Source organism: Vidua chalybeata, chromosome 14, assembly GCF_026979565.1.
Source record: "Vidua chalybeata isolate OUT-0048 chromosome 14, bVidCha1 merged haplotype, whole genome shotgun sequence".
Taxonomy (NCBI): Eukaryota; Metazoa; Chordata; class Aves; order Passeriformes; family Viduidae; genus Vidua; species Vidua chalybeata.
This window is the reverse complement of record NC_071543.1, coordinates 9805497-9821781: the sequence shown is the minus strand read 5'-3', so window position 1 is coordinate 9821781 and position 16285 is coordinate 9805497. Positions and strand designations below refer to the sequence as shown.

The 16285-nt window shown below is 39.1% G+C and overlaps 1 protein-coding gene across 1 annotated transcript in view; it reads right to left on the bottom strand.

The window, feature by feature from the left end:
- Nucleotides 1-16285, bottom strand: part of TENM1 (teneurin transmembrane protein 1) — a 304289-nt gene that overhangs the window by 100984 nt on the left and 187020 nt on the right. The window contains exons 10-11 of the mRNA XM_053955867.1: nt 15085-15279; nt 11958-12158 (exon numbers count right to left, since the gene is read on the bottom strand). Coding sequence (XP_053811842.1) covers nt 11958-12158; nt 15085-15279 — 396 coding nt within the window. The remainder of the gene's footprint in view (nt 1-11957; nt 12159-15084; nt 15280-16285) is intronic.

Below are 16285 nucleotides of genomic sequence, written 5' to 3'. Positions count from 1 at the left end.
TTTGTCTGAAACACTTTTATATTACAGTCTGTTATCAGACTAGAATGCTTAAATTTATTCAGCTATTGATATTTATCCTTTCTGACACTGTCACGAAGCAAGACTGTAGCATGCATACAAAACTATGTCAAGCCAAAGAAGAATTATTTGGAAAAAATCTTAAGGAGAAAACAAGTCCAACTCTAAATTGCATCTGCCCTCATTTCTGGCTCTGAATGATGTTAGAGAGGTTCAAAACATATTCCAACTATTTACAGTTTTCCATGAATTACACAAGCATGAACGTGCCTTAGCCCCTCAAATACCATTTTTTTCTTGCATCTTCTTGATGTCTTCTAACACTTAAATTCATATTAAGTACCCCCTTTCCTGCATGATTTCATGACTGATAACCTGTTTCTATTTTTTCTTCAGTAGATCGCTGGGTTTTGTTATGAAATGAATTAGTAATTCCAGAAAAGAAGCTTTTATGTGGTCTCACTAGCATTAAAAAAAAAAAAAATAAACAAAACAGCACAGCTGAAACCTGAGTAAAGGACTGGCCCAGGCACTCTTTATGTTTTGCTCAGTATTATCTTAAGAGCTGTTCTACCAGGAGGCAAAGAGGCATTTCAGGAGGTTGGGTCTTCCTCAGAGAGACAAGTGTTGCAGAAAAGAACTACTGAATAGCCAGTAATTCAGAAAATAAATGGGAGGGATCTAAACTTCACAAAGCCCTGACTATTATTTGGGATAAGTCAGACACAATTATTGCACAACTATCAACTATACCTACCAAAGGCAAAACTTCCCCAAAACTTCTTAATTCCCCAAACATGACTTCATTTTAAACCTTCCTACTGTAAATTCTATGTAGAAAACCTTTCTGGTGTCTTGCCTTGCAGTTACCTAACTACTTTTCTTATCTTCTTACCACAGGCCACAACATATAAAATAAACCTACTGGAACTAAAATGCTGTATCCTCATTGTTACTCACAATGTTTCACTATCCATAAAGTGGTGGTTTTAATTGCTTTCTGGAAGTAATCCTACCATCATCTCATTGAACTTATTCTTGATGCATTAGGTACTCTATAAATAACTCTTCTGGCCTCCAGTAGGAAGGCTGCCATTAGCACTACCGTGTACCACAAAATATATGAATGCAATTGCATTTAAAAAGCCCTGTAAGGTAGTTTCTGATAATCCTACATCTCTTTACAAGTATCTTTTCGAAACTGGAAGCCTCAATTTGCTTGAAAATTTATTTGTGCAGAAAAGTAATCAGTGGACAGACAGAAAGGTCTAGAGGGCAAATACAACAGAGGCTGGGGAAATGACAGAGGAACTTTCCCCCCTTCTGAGATCTTTTATCACACTTTTTTCACCCAGCTTTATTTTTCATCTGCTGAAGATTTTCTTCCTGATCCAAATCCAATTTATATATATATAAAACCTCACTCTATATCGATTTCGCTGGGGTTCAAAATGGTATTTTTACAGTACAAAAATTTAATCAATACAGCCTGAAGAAGTTGGACTGGTAATGGTAAACATACTAACAGATATTTCATTTCAGGCAGCCAGAGCACTGAAAATTGATACCACTCAGGATTCCTCATTTGGCGCTGGGAACATCTCTGTTTACCCAGCCACAGCACTGGTGTAAAGGAGAATACAACTATGCTGGGCTGGCCACACAAGAGACTTCAGCTGCAGAACTTCTCTCTTTTTTAGAGATGATACAGGTTGGCAGGTTGGACGAAGCCAGTGTGGGCAACGTTTAAAATAAATGAGCGGAAGTGTAACTTAATAGCAAGGAAGATTAGACTGACATAAGGGCAAGGAGAAGCACAAAGAAATCTAACCAGAACATTTTAAAAATATTGTTGCCCAAGTAAATGTGGAGTTTCCTTGTCAAATTTGGTCCTGTTTTATAATTTGTCTTCACTGTTTCATTTCAAGCTGTACTTGTAGCAAAGCAGTGAGATGTCAGTCATCACTGGAGACTTATACTCTAACGAGCCCCCAAATCCTCTGCAACACCCCAAGAACCACAAGAGGATGTGCTGTGCAACATCTACCTTGTTGGATATTTTGTTTGATCAGGAGACTGGTATGAAAGCAGTCCAGAACAATCTGTCATGAGCTGTAATGAGTGAGATGAAAGCAATGCCTTTGTGCTCACTCACAGAAGGGAAATGCAATTCACAGTTCCTTGGACTGAAAAGCCAGTTGTGCAGGAAAAATGGGAAACCTGTTGAGCAAGTGACAGACCACAAGAATCTGGGAAAGCATGAGGCCTGTGATAACGATGAGGAACATGGAGAACAACCATGGCTTTGTGGGGAAAAGGGAAATAGCTAAAGAGATGGCTCAGTAGCTTCATACAATATAGCTGTCTCATAGCTACAGCCTGAACTAATACAGCATCAAAAGATGCTGTAAGAAAAAGAAAACAAAGATTTTGAGACACCTATTTTCAGCAAAAGTTCACCAGATTGTCTGAGGGGATCAGGATATGTCTATATAAGCACTAAGCCTTCTGTGGTACACAGAACAGCTATTGTTAACAGCCCACAAGTGACAGAGATGCCATTGTTACCTAAATTAGACACAGAGCTGGCACTCAGAAGGAAAGGGGATAATGATTTGCAGAATGTACAATCTGCACTGGGACAGAATGCTTTTAAAAGAATGTGATTTTTATCTTATTTTTTTCACTGAAGAGCCAGTCTACATGGATAGATGGAAATCTGTTAAGCCTGGAGAAGAGAAGCTTCAGGGTGACCAAACTGTGGCCTCCCAGTACCTGAAGGGAGCAAGGAGGAGGGAGAGGAACAGTGATAGGACACAGGAAAATGGCTTTAAAATGAAAGAGGGTAGGTTTAGATTAGGTATTAGGAAGAAATTCTTAACTCCGAGGGTAGTGAGTCACAGACACAGGTTGTCCAGAGAAGCGTGGGTGCCTCATCCCTGGAAGTGTTCAGCGCCAGGTTGGATGAGGCTCTGAGCAACCTGATCTAGTGGAAGATGTCCCTGTTCACAGCAGGGAAATTGGAGGGTGCCTTTAAACCCAAGTCATTCTATGATTCAATGAAACAGTAAATCAACTAAAATAAGGCTTTGGTCTGTGTGTTCCCAACAATCAATCTGTATTACAGGAAAAACTATTGTGAGAAATTAAGTCATTACCAGCTTCTAAGTAACATCTCAGGTTCACAGGCAAAAGCAAAAGCAGATGAAGCTGGCCTTGCTTCCTCCCGTTTTAGCACAAATAAACAATTCCTTGGACAAACTCAGCAGTGAGGCACAACAAGCTCTTGCACAAAACCAAGGAGAGTGGCCTCAATTAGCACGAGTCCCACAGTGCTCAGTATCTGCCTAGGAGCAGTGTGTCCATCCCCACGCAGGGAGCAAACATCCCTGTGCTCACAGCTGAGCCTGGGCAGGTGAGGGCAGACACAAAGCAGCTCCCAGGAAAGAAACCATAACTTCCTCTGTGTCAGCAGCACAAACAGAAATAGCAGCACGCATCTGGCAGCTGCTCTCTGCCCGAATGCTGCCAAATCAAAGGTGCAGATCATGACTTGCATTTTTTCTGTGGAGCCTGGTACCAGCTCCTCAGAGCTGGCAGAGGCACCACCAGGCTGGCCACCCTTCTTCGGGGCATTTTTGAATTCAGCATATGGGGGACCAGAGCAGGAGTTGAACAATCATGTGTCACGTGAACAGTCAGCTCTGCGCTCCGTCAGAAAACGATTTTGGACTCCAAGGTGATAGACACTATTTTAAGAATCTGTTTATAAAATAGCCAAGGCTACCTGGACTGAAGAATGACATAACTGAATGTACACTGTTGCTACAATACACAAGGAGTTTTTGCCCCATTGACATTAAAATAGTCTTGGATACTTATTACAAACTTAATTTTATTTAAAACATCTTACTCGAGCCAAAACATTTAAGCAAATGTACTTAAGGAGGGCAGTGACTGGGAAATCCTTACATGTCTACAGATATTACCCTTACAACAATATACACAACCAAAACCCTTAGAAATGCATTATGTAGGGAAGTTCTCATGGGTTTGACTTCTACCAATAGCAATTGCCTATTTTCAGAGGAAGCTAAAATTCAGACTCTGCTGCATAAATATGTTGAAAAGATAGCTATTTTTGTACAACACTTACCATGACAACAAAAAATATTATAAATATCTGCTTTTTTTGGGACTGATGCAGCACATTTTGCACAATAGCTGCTCTGAAATTCACTGAAGGACAAAACCTCTAGCTGTTCTATTGCTCTTTTGTACCCTTGCTCTAACAACTCCCTTTTGTGCTTTCTCAGCTGTGAGGAAACAGAAGGTCACTCTAACACAAGAGCCCTCCTTTAAACAATGGTGGTATGGATAATTTGTGAGAGTTTAATCTTTGGATTCAGCTTAGGAAATTAAAAGTGGAAGATTTCCTATGTCATTCCTGTTCTGTTGTTCATCTGGGCTACTTTTCCCCCTACACTGCAGCATCCACCAGCAGAACTCTCCCACAGCTCCTCTACTTCAGAGTCCTCTTTTACGAAGGGTTATTGTGGAGTACAAGCCTTCCAAAGGCTTCCAAATATTCCAAAGTCAGAATATCCATCTTGACATTTTCTTGAACACAGACTGTTCATGAAAGACCTTTCCATTCTATATCCTGTCAGTTGTTTTAGCATGGTTCTTAACCCCTGTTCAGTACATTGAGTCCTGTGTAGGTGGTAAGGTTGAGATGTAAAAGAAGGATGCAGGTATTTAACTACAAATATGCACCCTTAAACGCCTTGCTTACCCTACCTAATTCAAAGGTCCTTGAACCACTTTGGCACCTGAGTTGCTACTAAAATCCCACTTACTCACCAGGTTTTGCTACTAGCTAATGACAGCAGATCTATGTTAAGAGCTCTAGTTTTGCAATTTGCAGGACCTTGCACCAGTGTTGCCCAAGGATCCTAAGGAGCATCACTCCCCTGGGGCTGGCCTAGCACAAAGCACAGTGAGGGGGACATTCCTGACAGGATGGACTCCCTGTAGAGCCATGGTACCATGCAGACAGAAAGGAAAGGCTCTGTCAGCTACCCAGAGTGGAGGGCAAACAAAACCATTTTGCCACCACCAGAGGAATCTGGGTATCTCCCTCCTGGGTAAGCCAAGAGTTGCTGAGATAGAAGCATCCAAAACTGGGTCTGTGGATTCCACCCTGTGGAAAAAGTAATAGCTTGCTGTGGATTAGACTAGGATTTACAAAAGCTGACTTAACTAAATTGCACTTACATTGGAATGGGGAATATTTCCATTAATTGCTGAATGAGGTGCAGACAGCAATAGATTAAGAATCTTAATTTTCAGGAAGAAAAAGGAAAGGAAAGGGCCATTATTTTTGGCATATCTGCAAAATAAGCAGCAATCAGTTGAAAAACACCCTGTTTCCTCACTGTATATCTCATACCCTTGACTTATCCTATTTCTTAAATCAATACATTACTACATCAGGTATTTTTGGTTTCCTGCGGACTGATTTGAACATAAAGGATAATTAATTTTTATTAGAGTGCTTCTTCACTGCCTTAAATTTCTCATGTTTTAAATTCTGCAGCAACACATATTAAGTGTTCTAATCTTTAACTAGTATGTTTTTAATTTAAACCTCACTCACCAGATACATTTTTGCAAACTCTTGCAACTCTACAGGAGATACAAATCAAACTAGTCACACATTGTTTTTTCTCTTCAATGAAATATACAGTAGTAGGAAAGAGTCTTTCTACAATGTCAGACAATGTACAGCAGGAGAACTTCAATCATCCTTTTAATTAGCAGAGCAGCAATAGGCAAAGCTCCTCACAAATTACAGAAAGAGGACAGTTAGATGAAATTAAGCAAGTCCATCATTTCTTAAGAACAAAACAGCGAAGGACGTTTCGAGTATAATTAAAAAGTTCTTGAGATTTGTCTAAAATAGGGAGCAGAGTGGCAGCACCAATGTGCAACTGAGCAGTCTATAGAAAATGCACAACATTCCATCATGTACTGAGGAAATTTCAAGGCCATTTTCTCTACTGCAAGCTCTTTGTAGTGAACATCCTTGTCCTTGGTAAATGAGAATGACTGACACCCATACATTGCAATTCCCTAAACCTGAAGAGTTTCTGATTACGATGAAATAGGTTCACCTAATTATTTTTTCAAGTCGCAGTTTTTGATGTTTAATTTTGAAACCTATTTGAGATGTCTTGAACTATATTAATATACTGTATTATGCCTTAATTTCTTTTTGAAGCACTTTACTGAAAAAAATGCAGACTTCTAATGATTTTTAAATTACTCCACTCTGCACATATCAATTTACAACAATTACAACATTTTGCATTTTTCAAAGCAATTCAGTTTTAAAGCTGTTTTTTGCTTCGCAAGATATCGAAGGAAGAGGCTGCTGATTCATTTTTATCCATTGTAAAATTACCACCAATCTTGCTAGGAGAGCTTAACCAAAAATAGATATGCTAAATATATATCATCTCCATATAATCATTTTAGGTTGAATGTTTTTGTGACTAAGAACTGCCAGTATTCTTTTCCCAATCATAATTAGGTTGCTTCAGTGATATAAATGGATTCAGTGGAATTATGACAAATGTCCTGGAGTAAGGGGACAGAAACTGGCCTACTTTGTCTGAATAGAGTCTAAAGAAATGAATGCAGGACAGGATGTCAGAGGCATCAGCTCTGCCACAGATTTCTCAGTCTATAATATTTTAGGCACAGTGTTGCAATTAATTAGTGACTCAGGGCTGGATTCTCACCTGAAACACACTGGGACTGCACTGCTGGTATCACTGCAGTTACACTAATTTATGCAAGGCTCTGCCTCCCTGAACAACTCTGTCATCCATTTTCTCTTGATTTCCCTCCCTTAATCTCAAGGCTCCATGTTAAAGGTGTCAATTTGAGAACAGAAGATGAGTTTTTTTGTTCAGTTGGTGCTGCACCTTCAATTAGCCAGAGCTTCCCTTCTACCTGACAGGAGCAGTCAGCACTCCCGAGTTTGATTTTCTCTTGCTGAAAAGCACTGCCTAGACACTTCAAGGGGAGATGACTCATTAACATCAAGGCATTTTGGGTGACAGCCTATAAATAAAGCAACAAAGATCCATAGACAGTAAGTAGAAAGATAACTATACTGAAGTCCTGGTGACATTAAAATAGTGCAGTATCAGTCTTCCATCCTACTGACTGTGTCATTTATTGGTAGATCACACCTCTACTGCCCAGGTCAGCTGAGATGTATGCTGAAGGTCTGACTGATAATGGATTTTCACATACTATCATATCAGGGTTCAGCATGGTGTAAAGATGCTGAGACTCTGAAATACTCCAAGGATGACCTTTTTCAGTACAGGTGATTTTCACAAAACATATTATATAATCAATCTGACTTGGAACAAAGTATGAAATTTCTGTTCTCCACATCTCGTAGAGGCAGGGGAAGACTAAATGAGAAATGGAACTCAGTCTCTTGTGCATTTCTCTTGTGCATTTCTCCTTTCTTCTACTGTAAGACGGCTAAATTGGTAACAGCTAAATGTCTTCGAGCACTTTGGTGTGACTTGTCAAAGGATGACCAAACTGGGAAAAAACCCTACAATTAAATGGGAAAAGTGATAAACGAGATAGCACCAAATTAATTCCAAAACAGAATGTGTTCATTTGTGTTGTGAGCATTATCATGGATTTTTAATTTTCAGTGCTTCATATCAGAGAAGCATTTTTTTTTTCACAGGCTAATTATTTGAGAGATGAAATCACACTTTTTTTTTTTTTTTTTTTTAGCATGAGCTAAAGTCATTTCAGTGCTTGAAGATGACCTGTTTGCTGAATGGTTGGTGTTACTGTTGGGAACATCTTGGACAATGTAGAACTGTAGCAGTGCTGGTGCTGTTTCTTTTTGTCTTGGAAACATTTTGAGAATCAAAATGGTGAAAGCTCTTCTCAGAGATATCAGTGGATCTCTGACTGAGATCAGCTTAGCTCTACCTTGATATCTGTGCCTCCCTTCAGGGAAAATGGACATAACTCCCCTTAATCCTTGCATAGTCCAAAGAATACTGCAGAAAGCAGGACAGATGACTGTTCAAGGTACAGCAAGTAAAACAACTAAAGAAATAAAATTGCTGTAGAAGAAGATGCTGGATCTCTGTGTATTTCAACGTGGACCACACCACAGGTAAAGGCAGCAAGCAATGTCTGCCCAGGCCAGTAGGAATGGAAGAATCAACCATATTACTTGAATAATGAGTGCAGGCTTGGGATCCTTACAACTGGAATTATAACAGCAGTGTCTCAGGTACACCACTTGAAAGACCTCTGCTGGAATAACTCTGTGTGGCTTCTCTACAAATTTCTGACACTGATATAATTTTGAAGCAGTGAAAGCCACAGCTTGTTTTTGACCTTCAGCATTAAGGCCAGTTGGTGAACTGGCACAACAGGCGAATCCATCTCCCTCATGGTAAATACACAACAGTCTATAACCATAGAGAACAGGTAGAACACTTTGATCTTGTCCATATAATAAACCAAAGACAGACAGAAGGTACTTTTAAAATTTCTTCTCCTGATCACATATGGCTGTCGAAAAGACACAACAATGTTGTTTAGATTGGTGTAGCTAAAAATCTGCCAGACTCTTTCCAGGGTGAAATTCAGTTGATGCTGCCTAAAGAAGGCAGAAGAATCAGAGGTGCATTATCTGTATGTTTGTAGTTAGCTGATAGGAAGAGCCTTTACAAAGATGTTCATAAGCAGCAAGGCAAAGCTTAAATAAAAACCACGTCATCTCTGGGAGAGGTAAATTGAAATCTGAGCTAACAAAGGAAAATTACTTTTCATGGAAGTTCAATATTGTAGGGTAGAAAGAGGCTAAACATATCTGAAACAGATATCCACCTAAGGATATTGAAAGGATGGATCTTAACAGAGCTGAACAAAAAAACAGCCTACGTTGTGTCCTACAAGTAATATAGGATTAGCAATTCTAAGTGTCTGAACAACTTTCAAGCCATATTGAACTGTTTTTATTGAGAACCAATTTAAGCACAATGAAAACATATCCTGACAGCTGCTTTGGAGTTCTGCAAGAGGATTTTCTGCCCCTCAAGGGATGGCAATTGTCTGGCAGTAACTTTAGAAATAGAAGGATTATCTAGAGGTGGTGCAGTGATACTGGGTTATGCCAGTCCACAGGTCAGAGCAGAGATCGGGCTGGACACTGGAAAGGTCTTCAAATAATTTGCTAGTCTTTCACCTCACAGAAAGAAACATGATTTCAAGACTTTGCACCTATTCAAACTACAAGTGGAAGGTGAACTTCTTAGCAGAGAGGGCCAGACACAATTGACACAATTTATCTCGGAAATGGTAGACTACCCTTAATTTTCAGTCTCTGTGTGAAGCTTCACTTTCAAAAAACTGAACAGAAACTATGAGTGTCAAACAAAAACTGAAGGATGATTGTTATTCTTTGGTAATGTTCTACAGAAAATCAAACAACATGAACATCATCTTTTCCAGCCTCAAAAAAATCCATGAATGATTCCAGAGGTCAGGCTGGGCCTCCAAACACTGGCAATTCTTAAGGATATGCACGGGTCACAGTTACCCTTCATCTCTCTTCTTCTACCCATACTGATTCTTATCTTTCCCCAGTCTGCCACTTTTAAAATGGAAGTTTATATTGTTTGAAGAGCTAGAGATGGGCAGGTAGGGGAAGGTATCATAGAGGTGGCTCATCCCTCTTCAGTTTGGGCCACTCTGTATCAGGAATAATATATTCAAAAACATTCTAGAACCTTTGCTATTCCTCCCTTTTTAAGTCTGTCACAATATACTAACTTCTATTTTAAAAAATCCCATAAAACTAAATATAATGTATCCTTGTGTTTTGAAAGTATTTGGAATTTGCTGGGGAACACAGAATTCCTCAAGGCAAGAGCCTATATTCTTCAAGGTGCTACAGAAAGGCAAATTTTCACAGCACTGAGAATGATGTGGTACAGAGATGGCAAAATGCAAGGGTTTGAGGCAGGCTGAGAGACTGCTGGTTTCTCAGCTGCAAAGCTCTGCTGTTGTCTGACTCCAGACAAGCAGTCTGTGCTTTACCCATTTCATCCTCTGCATTGTACAGAACCTCCTAACTTTCTCCAGTCACATGTGACAACTCCTTTATTGTGACCTTGTTACTCCTCTTGTGTTTCTTTACTTAATTCATTTGATGTTTTCCTTACTCACTAAAATCAAACTTTATTTTCAACATGCACAGCAATCACTGATCCTAGGAAGAATGTCTCAGGCATGAATGAACATTTATACTTCAGTCTAACACTCAGTGTATTGCCAAGAGCATCCTGAAACTAGTCTAACACCTAAGAAGAAGCATATATTTGAAAGAAGTCTGAAGCATCTGGCTATGCTGCCTGTTGGTAGCTGTAAAAGCATCTTTTGATAACTCAGGATACACTAGGGATGAAGAGAGGTATTTTCTCTACTGATGGAGATAAAGAGGTTCCCTTCAAAAAATGTTCAAAACAGCTTTGGAGGTTATTTATTAGCCTTTTGATTCCTTACTTAATATCTAACTGCCCCATGCAGCTGCCACAACAGACCCATCTGAGACTAACATTGCTTTTTGAGCTACAATAACATTGTATTAAAACAGAATTAGTTTGCAACATTTTTGAGTAAAAAATTAGTACATAGGTAACACCTCTCTTAATTATTTGCTTCATTAATGGAAATACTACAATAATACTAAGCTTCAGAGAGTATTTTTAATATATAATAAAATACAGAACAAAAATGCAAAGAATTAGGCTTTTGCTGAAAACCAATAAAAAGTCAATTCTTATCAAAGCAGGTGCCATATATGACAGTGTCAGACTAAAACTGCATGCATTAATTTTGGAGTGTAGAATGAATGCAAGGTCCTTGTAACAAACACTGAAAATTATTAGGAGGTCAATATTTTGTTGCTTAAAAATTCATCATGTAGAGGAGCATTTTATAAGTCCCTACTTTAAGACCATAATCACACACTTTGAAGATCTGTGCAGAAATTTATACTGTTCCAAGTGCTCTTCTGAATGATGATTTCTAAGAAAAATTGGTGACTTGTACCACTGGCTGTATTCCACAGTGTTCAGCAGATCTGTCACTTGCATCTATTCTCTACTGGGATGTGCTACTTATCATCTGAGATTCTGGCTTTGTGGGCTCTATAGGGGAAAAAATAGTAGTACATACATTGGTAATGACATGCTCCACTACAGAGCAAAATGTGCAGAGTTCATTTATTTCAACAAAACGAAATGTAAATGTATAATGCATGTAGGAAATCCATTTCAACTCTTAACCCAGTTTAGGGGGATCAAACCTTGATGGTCCTCTAAGGAGGAAGAGAGTTTTTCTCCCAGCATGAGAGAATTATGTTCTTTTTTTGTTTAGAGGTTTTTTCTTGACAGAGCTCTCTTACTCATCAGTCATTGTATTTGGATTTTTTTTCTTTTTTAAAACATCTTCCCAATCTCTCTCGGAACTGTGGATACCCTGATTGCATGAGCCTGACAGGTGCTCAGCAGCTCAGGTGAGAGTCACATTTGCCCCCAGTGCATGCCAGGAGGCATGTGCCCTCTTGCAGGACTACTGTTCTCAATGTCATGCCACCAGACAGAAACATTCTTGTCACAGAGAAAATACACTTCTTATCCTTGGCAACTGAAAGCCAGTTGCTGACAAGCCCATGAAATGCCATGCCACAGTACTCGTGGTTCATCCCTATCTTGTTTTTAAAATTCCTATTAGCACAGCAACAGCAGCTACTTTCTTTCACGCCTCCAGCAGCAAGCACAGGCAATATTGCTTAAGTCAAGTCTCCATCATACCTGTGGAGCAGTCTGGGCCCGTCCACTGTGGCTCACAGCTGCAGAGTCCTGTGTCCAGGAGGAAGGTGCCGTGGCCCGAGCACTGCTCCTGGCACACGGGCAGCGCCGTCTCACAGTTCACGCCGCCCCAGCCCGTGGAGCAGTGACATTCCCCTTGCACGCACACACCGTGGCCAGAGCACATGGGATCCAGGCAGTCCTCTGGAAAGGAGGGAATATACAGCTTAGAGCACAAAACTCACACCTTTACATTCATTTACCAGTGAAATACATCAGAGACTTGGATGAATTTGATGATTTTTTGGTGCAAATACCCAACAGAAACAATGTTAACAAACACAAGGGCAAAAGAGTCTGTTAACATCCGTGCAAAAGGGTAAGTCAAAAACAAGGAAAAAAAGCAAGCACATAGACTGTTAGAGGCCATATGAATCTCTTGTCATTAATTTTGTCTCATTTTTAGAACACAGATTCCCAGGGCAGATCTATTGGTCTAAGTTGGTGAGGTCTGTGCTTCAGTAGTAGGGCTGGGAAACAGCTGGAGCAATTAATAGTTAATTCTGTAATTGTGCTTTGTGTTTCCATTTGGGTATTAGTGCACTATGTTTTATTTACATCTAAAAAAAAAAGAAAAAAAAAGATTTATTCTTTCATTTTCCTGTGAAAAGCTATCTCTATAGCTGAAAATTTGCTACAAAAAAAAGGTAAGGTAAGGTAACTCACTAAGATTGAGTAGTGAATCTCTGACTTAATGCTTGCTGTAAAAAAAAAATTCCCACACACATAAAAAATACGTGCTGGGCAATTGCAGGTAATGAACAGCTTCATAAAAGTCATAATGTACTGATGAACAATTTGCAAACAAAGAACTAAATTTGTTCTCAATTTGGATTAAACTATTCCTAGTGAAAAATTCAGGAGCTCTGTAGAGGAATTTAAATCAGCTGGTTAGTGCTGTATGAGCAGCATATTCTTTCACAAAGCCCCAGCACTGCTTTAACAAGGCAGGTGTTAGGCAGGAAGCAGCCAGCCTTCCCTGGAGGCTGCAGGAAGACTGTGGACTGAAGGATCTGTGGGGTCTGAGCACGAGAAACAATTAGCCAGAAGCCCATTGATGTTATATCGTGCTTCAGACTGATGTTAGAGACACTGTGAAAGTTCTGCTATGTATTTCTCAAGTATCAGCACAAATACTGTTTTAACAATTAAACTGTAAATTTAACAAACAGTATCCTGTGCTACAGGAATGAAGAGATGTTTTCTGCTTCAGGAAGGGAAGGCTAAATACTTCAGACACAGAAATTAATGGCCTCCAGTTTATAGGACCTTTCAGTCTAAAAATAAAGAAGTAAAGCTTTATCTTTTGAATTGCTTTGCCACCAATTCAACATTTTGTTTCAGGATTTATTTTGTACCTTTTTAGCCTTCCTTATGCACAGGCTTATGCACAGTGTAATTCTGAGAGAGGGAATCAGTGTTTCTGGACAGTGCACATCTTGCTAAGCATAGGACAAAAATACACAGCAATTTTCCCTCATTCTGAGACAGCTCTTTATTTTGCTGATTTTTAAAATTAATAGAGTGACTCCATTTTAGGAATGATAATCTGGCAGGACAAATTCAAGGGACCCCTATAGCAATGAATATATGCAGTTACTGGTTCTCCCTGGATAGTACATCTGTTGCTATGTCTGTTAACAGCATTGATATAAAACTAAATCTTGTTTACATACAATAAAATAATCTTAATTCCTTGCAGAATTCCCTAACTACTGCACAAGTTATGTTTTACAATACAAACAGAACAGTCATATCAAGGACACACTGTTACAATAAAAACCCACCGTACTTGGTCACACAGATTTGTTTCATCCACCATATTTCAGTATTTCTATATAATTATACCTTATTTTATAATTTAAATATGTTTTTTACTGTAAAAGTCTAATGTTTTCCAAGTCTCAGTTTCAATAGCTGTCTGAATACATTTATGTCATTTTTTCCCTAACCATTTTGCAGGATCTCATTATGGCAAGAAACAAAGCAACTAAAAACAGCAGTCAGCCTCTCACCAGCCACAGGCTTGTTCAGCATCATGGCCTCACTGAGGAAATCTGTGTACTACTTGCTTTTTCCCATTTGGGTTTTCTTGGTTTCTGAAACTACCAACAATTGACTATGTCAGAAGCATTCTCTTGATCCTCCCTTTAAAAACCATTCCAGGTATGTCAAATCTATCAAATTCATCCTGGACATTTTTCTGACTAGAGAATTCAAGCAACATAAAAAGCCTCTTGTGTGTGCTACTCAAAAGAATTACTGAAAATCTCTATAGCAGGACACACAAAGTATGCTGTCAGGAGCTCCAGGCTAAGGGGACTAATGAAAAATCATCAAATCAGGGAAAGCACGAGGAAGAGTTCTGCCTTCTGAGGCTATGCACAAGGGAAGAAAGTCAAAGCCGATGAGCAATCTCAGACATGCTGAGGGAAACAACAACTGCTTCTGTTTATAGATGAGGGCAGAGACACATCAGGACCATAACCAGCAAAAATACAATACCTTCTTCTCACAGAATTTCCCACTTTTTGTTAGCTAAGCCTTAAAGGATGCCAGTTTAGTGCCGTGAGCAAAGGCTCCCAGTAAAAATGACATATGACAACAGAATGACACAATATGTTCTGGTAAACTAACCTGCTTCCTACACTTTCAGCTTTATATTGTCAGAAAAATCTAAGATGTAACAGAATGAAAAAGGGAAAAACTGATTACAATTGCCTGATTGCTTTGGAGAACTACCACATTATGTTTTGTTTAAATGATCTTCTGACTGCCTTACCCTGAGCTTTAGGCCAAATAAAAATAAATAATTTTATCTTTTCAAATAAAAACGTGAACTCTATGTGATCAGTCCACTGGACTGTTACCAAGACCTGAATACCTTTACCTTTGAGAAACTTCTATCTTAACATTACTTTCTGTGAGACAGTAAAGGTAGTTTTGAGCAAAATAGTTCTGCTTCACAGAAAGCTGATTACATCCCTGTGAGTTCTTAACTACCTTAAACCAGGTGGAAATTAAAGACAAAAATCAACCCCCTGACTATAAAGAAGGAAATTTCACAAACCTTCCTCACAAATCTCTCCTTTGTACCCAGGGACACAGATGCAGACACCCATGATACAGGTACCATGGCCAAAGCAGGTTGGATCAATGCACTGCTCTTCTGGAACATCACACTCCGGACCTTTCCAGCCATTTCGACACACACAGTGACCTTTCTCATATTCTCCATTTCCACTGCACAGCACTGGACAGGAATCTGAAGAAGGCAGATTGACCTTTTAAATGTATTTACATACTTACATAGATTAACATTTATTGCATTTATCGTTCTGTAAAATTGCTTTTCCACTCCAGCTCCTCAATTCTTCATTTGGTTCAAGGGCTGTAACAGACTGAAATCTTTGAACTAGGTAGTGCAGCAGTAATAAAATGTCTTTGTCTTCTCAGTCTGCCTCTCTCCTACACCTTAATTTTGACCAGAAATGGGATATCTTAGAAGATAAAACCAACTCTCCCCTTGATTGGCCTCTGCAGAAAATTTGTCTGATTTTTAGTAAGATTAATATTTATTTCCTGTGAACTGAAGCAAGCTCCTCCCTTTTTTCTTCTAAGAAGCCTTAATATCATTGAAATTGTAGCCATTACTGTAAACCAGCAATGTGGAAGCTTACTTTTAAAATCCAGTATCAATTTCTGAGCCAACTGAGTCTTAAAAAAATAAACCCTACATCTGAGGAGACATTGGGAAATCATGAGAACTTCTGGACATCACAAGCAGCTGATAATGGATAATACTGACAGAAATATCTGAAACAGAAGTAAGCTCACTTAACATGTTTTTTTGCCTTAATGCTGGAAAACTGTCTGTAAGCTGCTTTAGGTTTCTTATCTGCACCTTAGCCAAGTTAAGACCACAGAAGCATTTGATTTACTTGTTTTCTCCAAAGTGAAACTGTTTGTCACTTTTAAATAACAGAAAACATTATGCTATGCTAACACACCTATTAGAAAATGTATTTTACAATTACAGACAGGATGCAAAGGTGGATGGAGGAACCTATTAAATTTGAAAGTCAGGGAGGGAGAAGTGGTTGATCTGTGTTAACTCAAGTACAGCATAAAGAAACTTTCCACATGTGTGCTTGTACTGTATCTGCCATCTGGCTGGAAAAAGGAATTTAATCTCTTTTAATCACTTTGAATCTTTGCAAGCCCAGCAGTCACACACCATAATCATGATCCCTGTCATGGACCATGGGTCA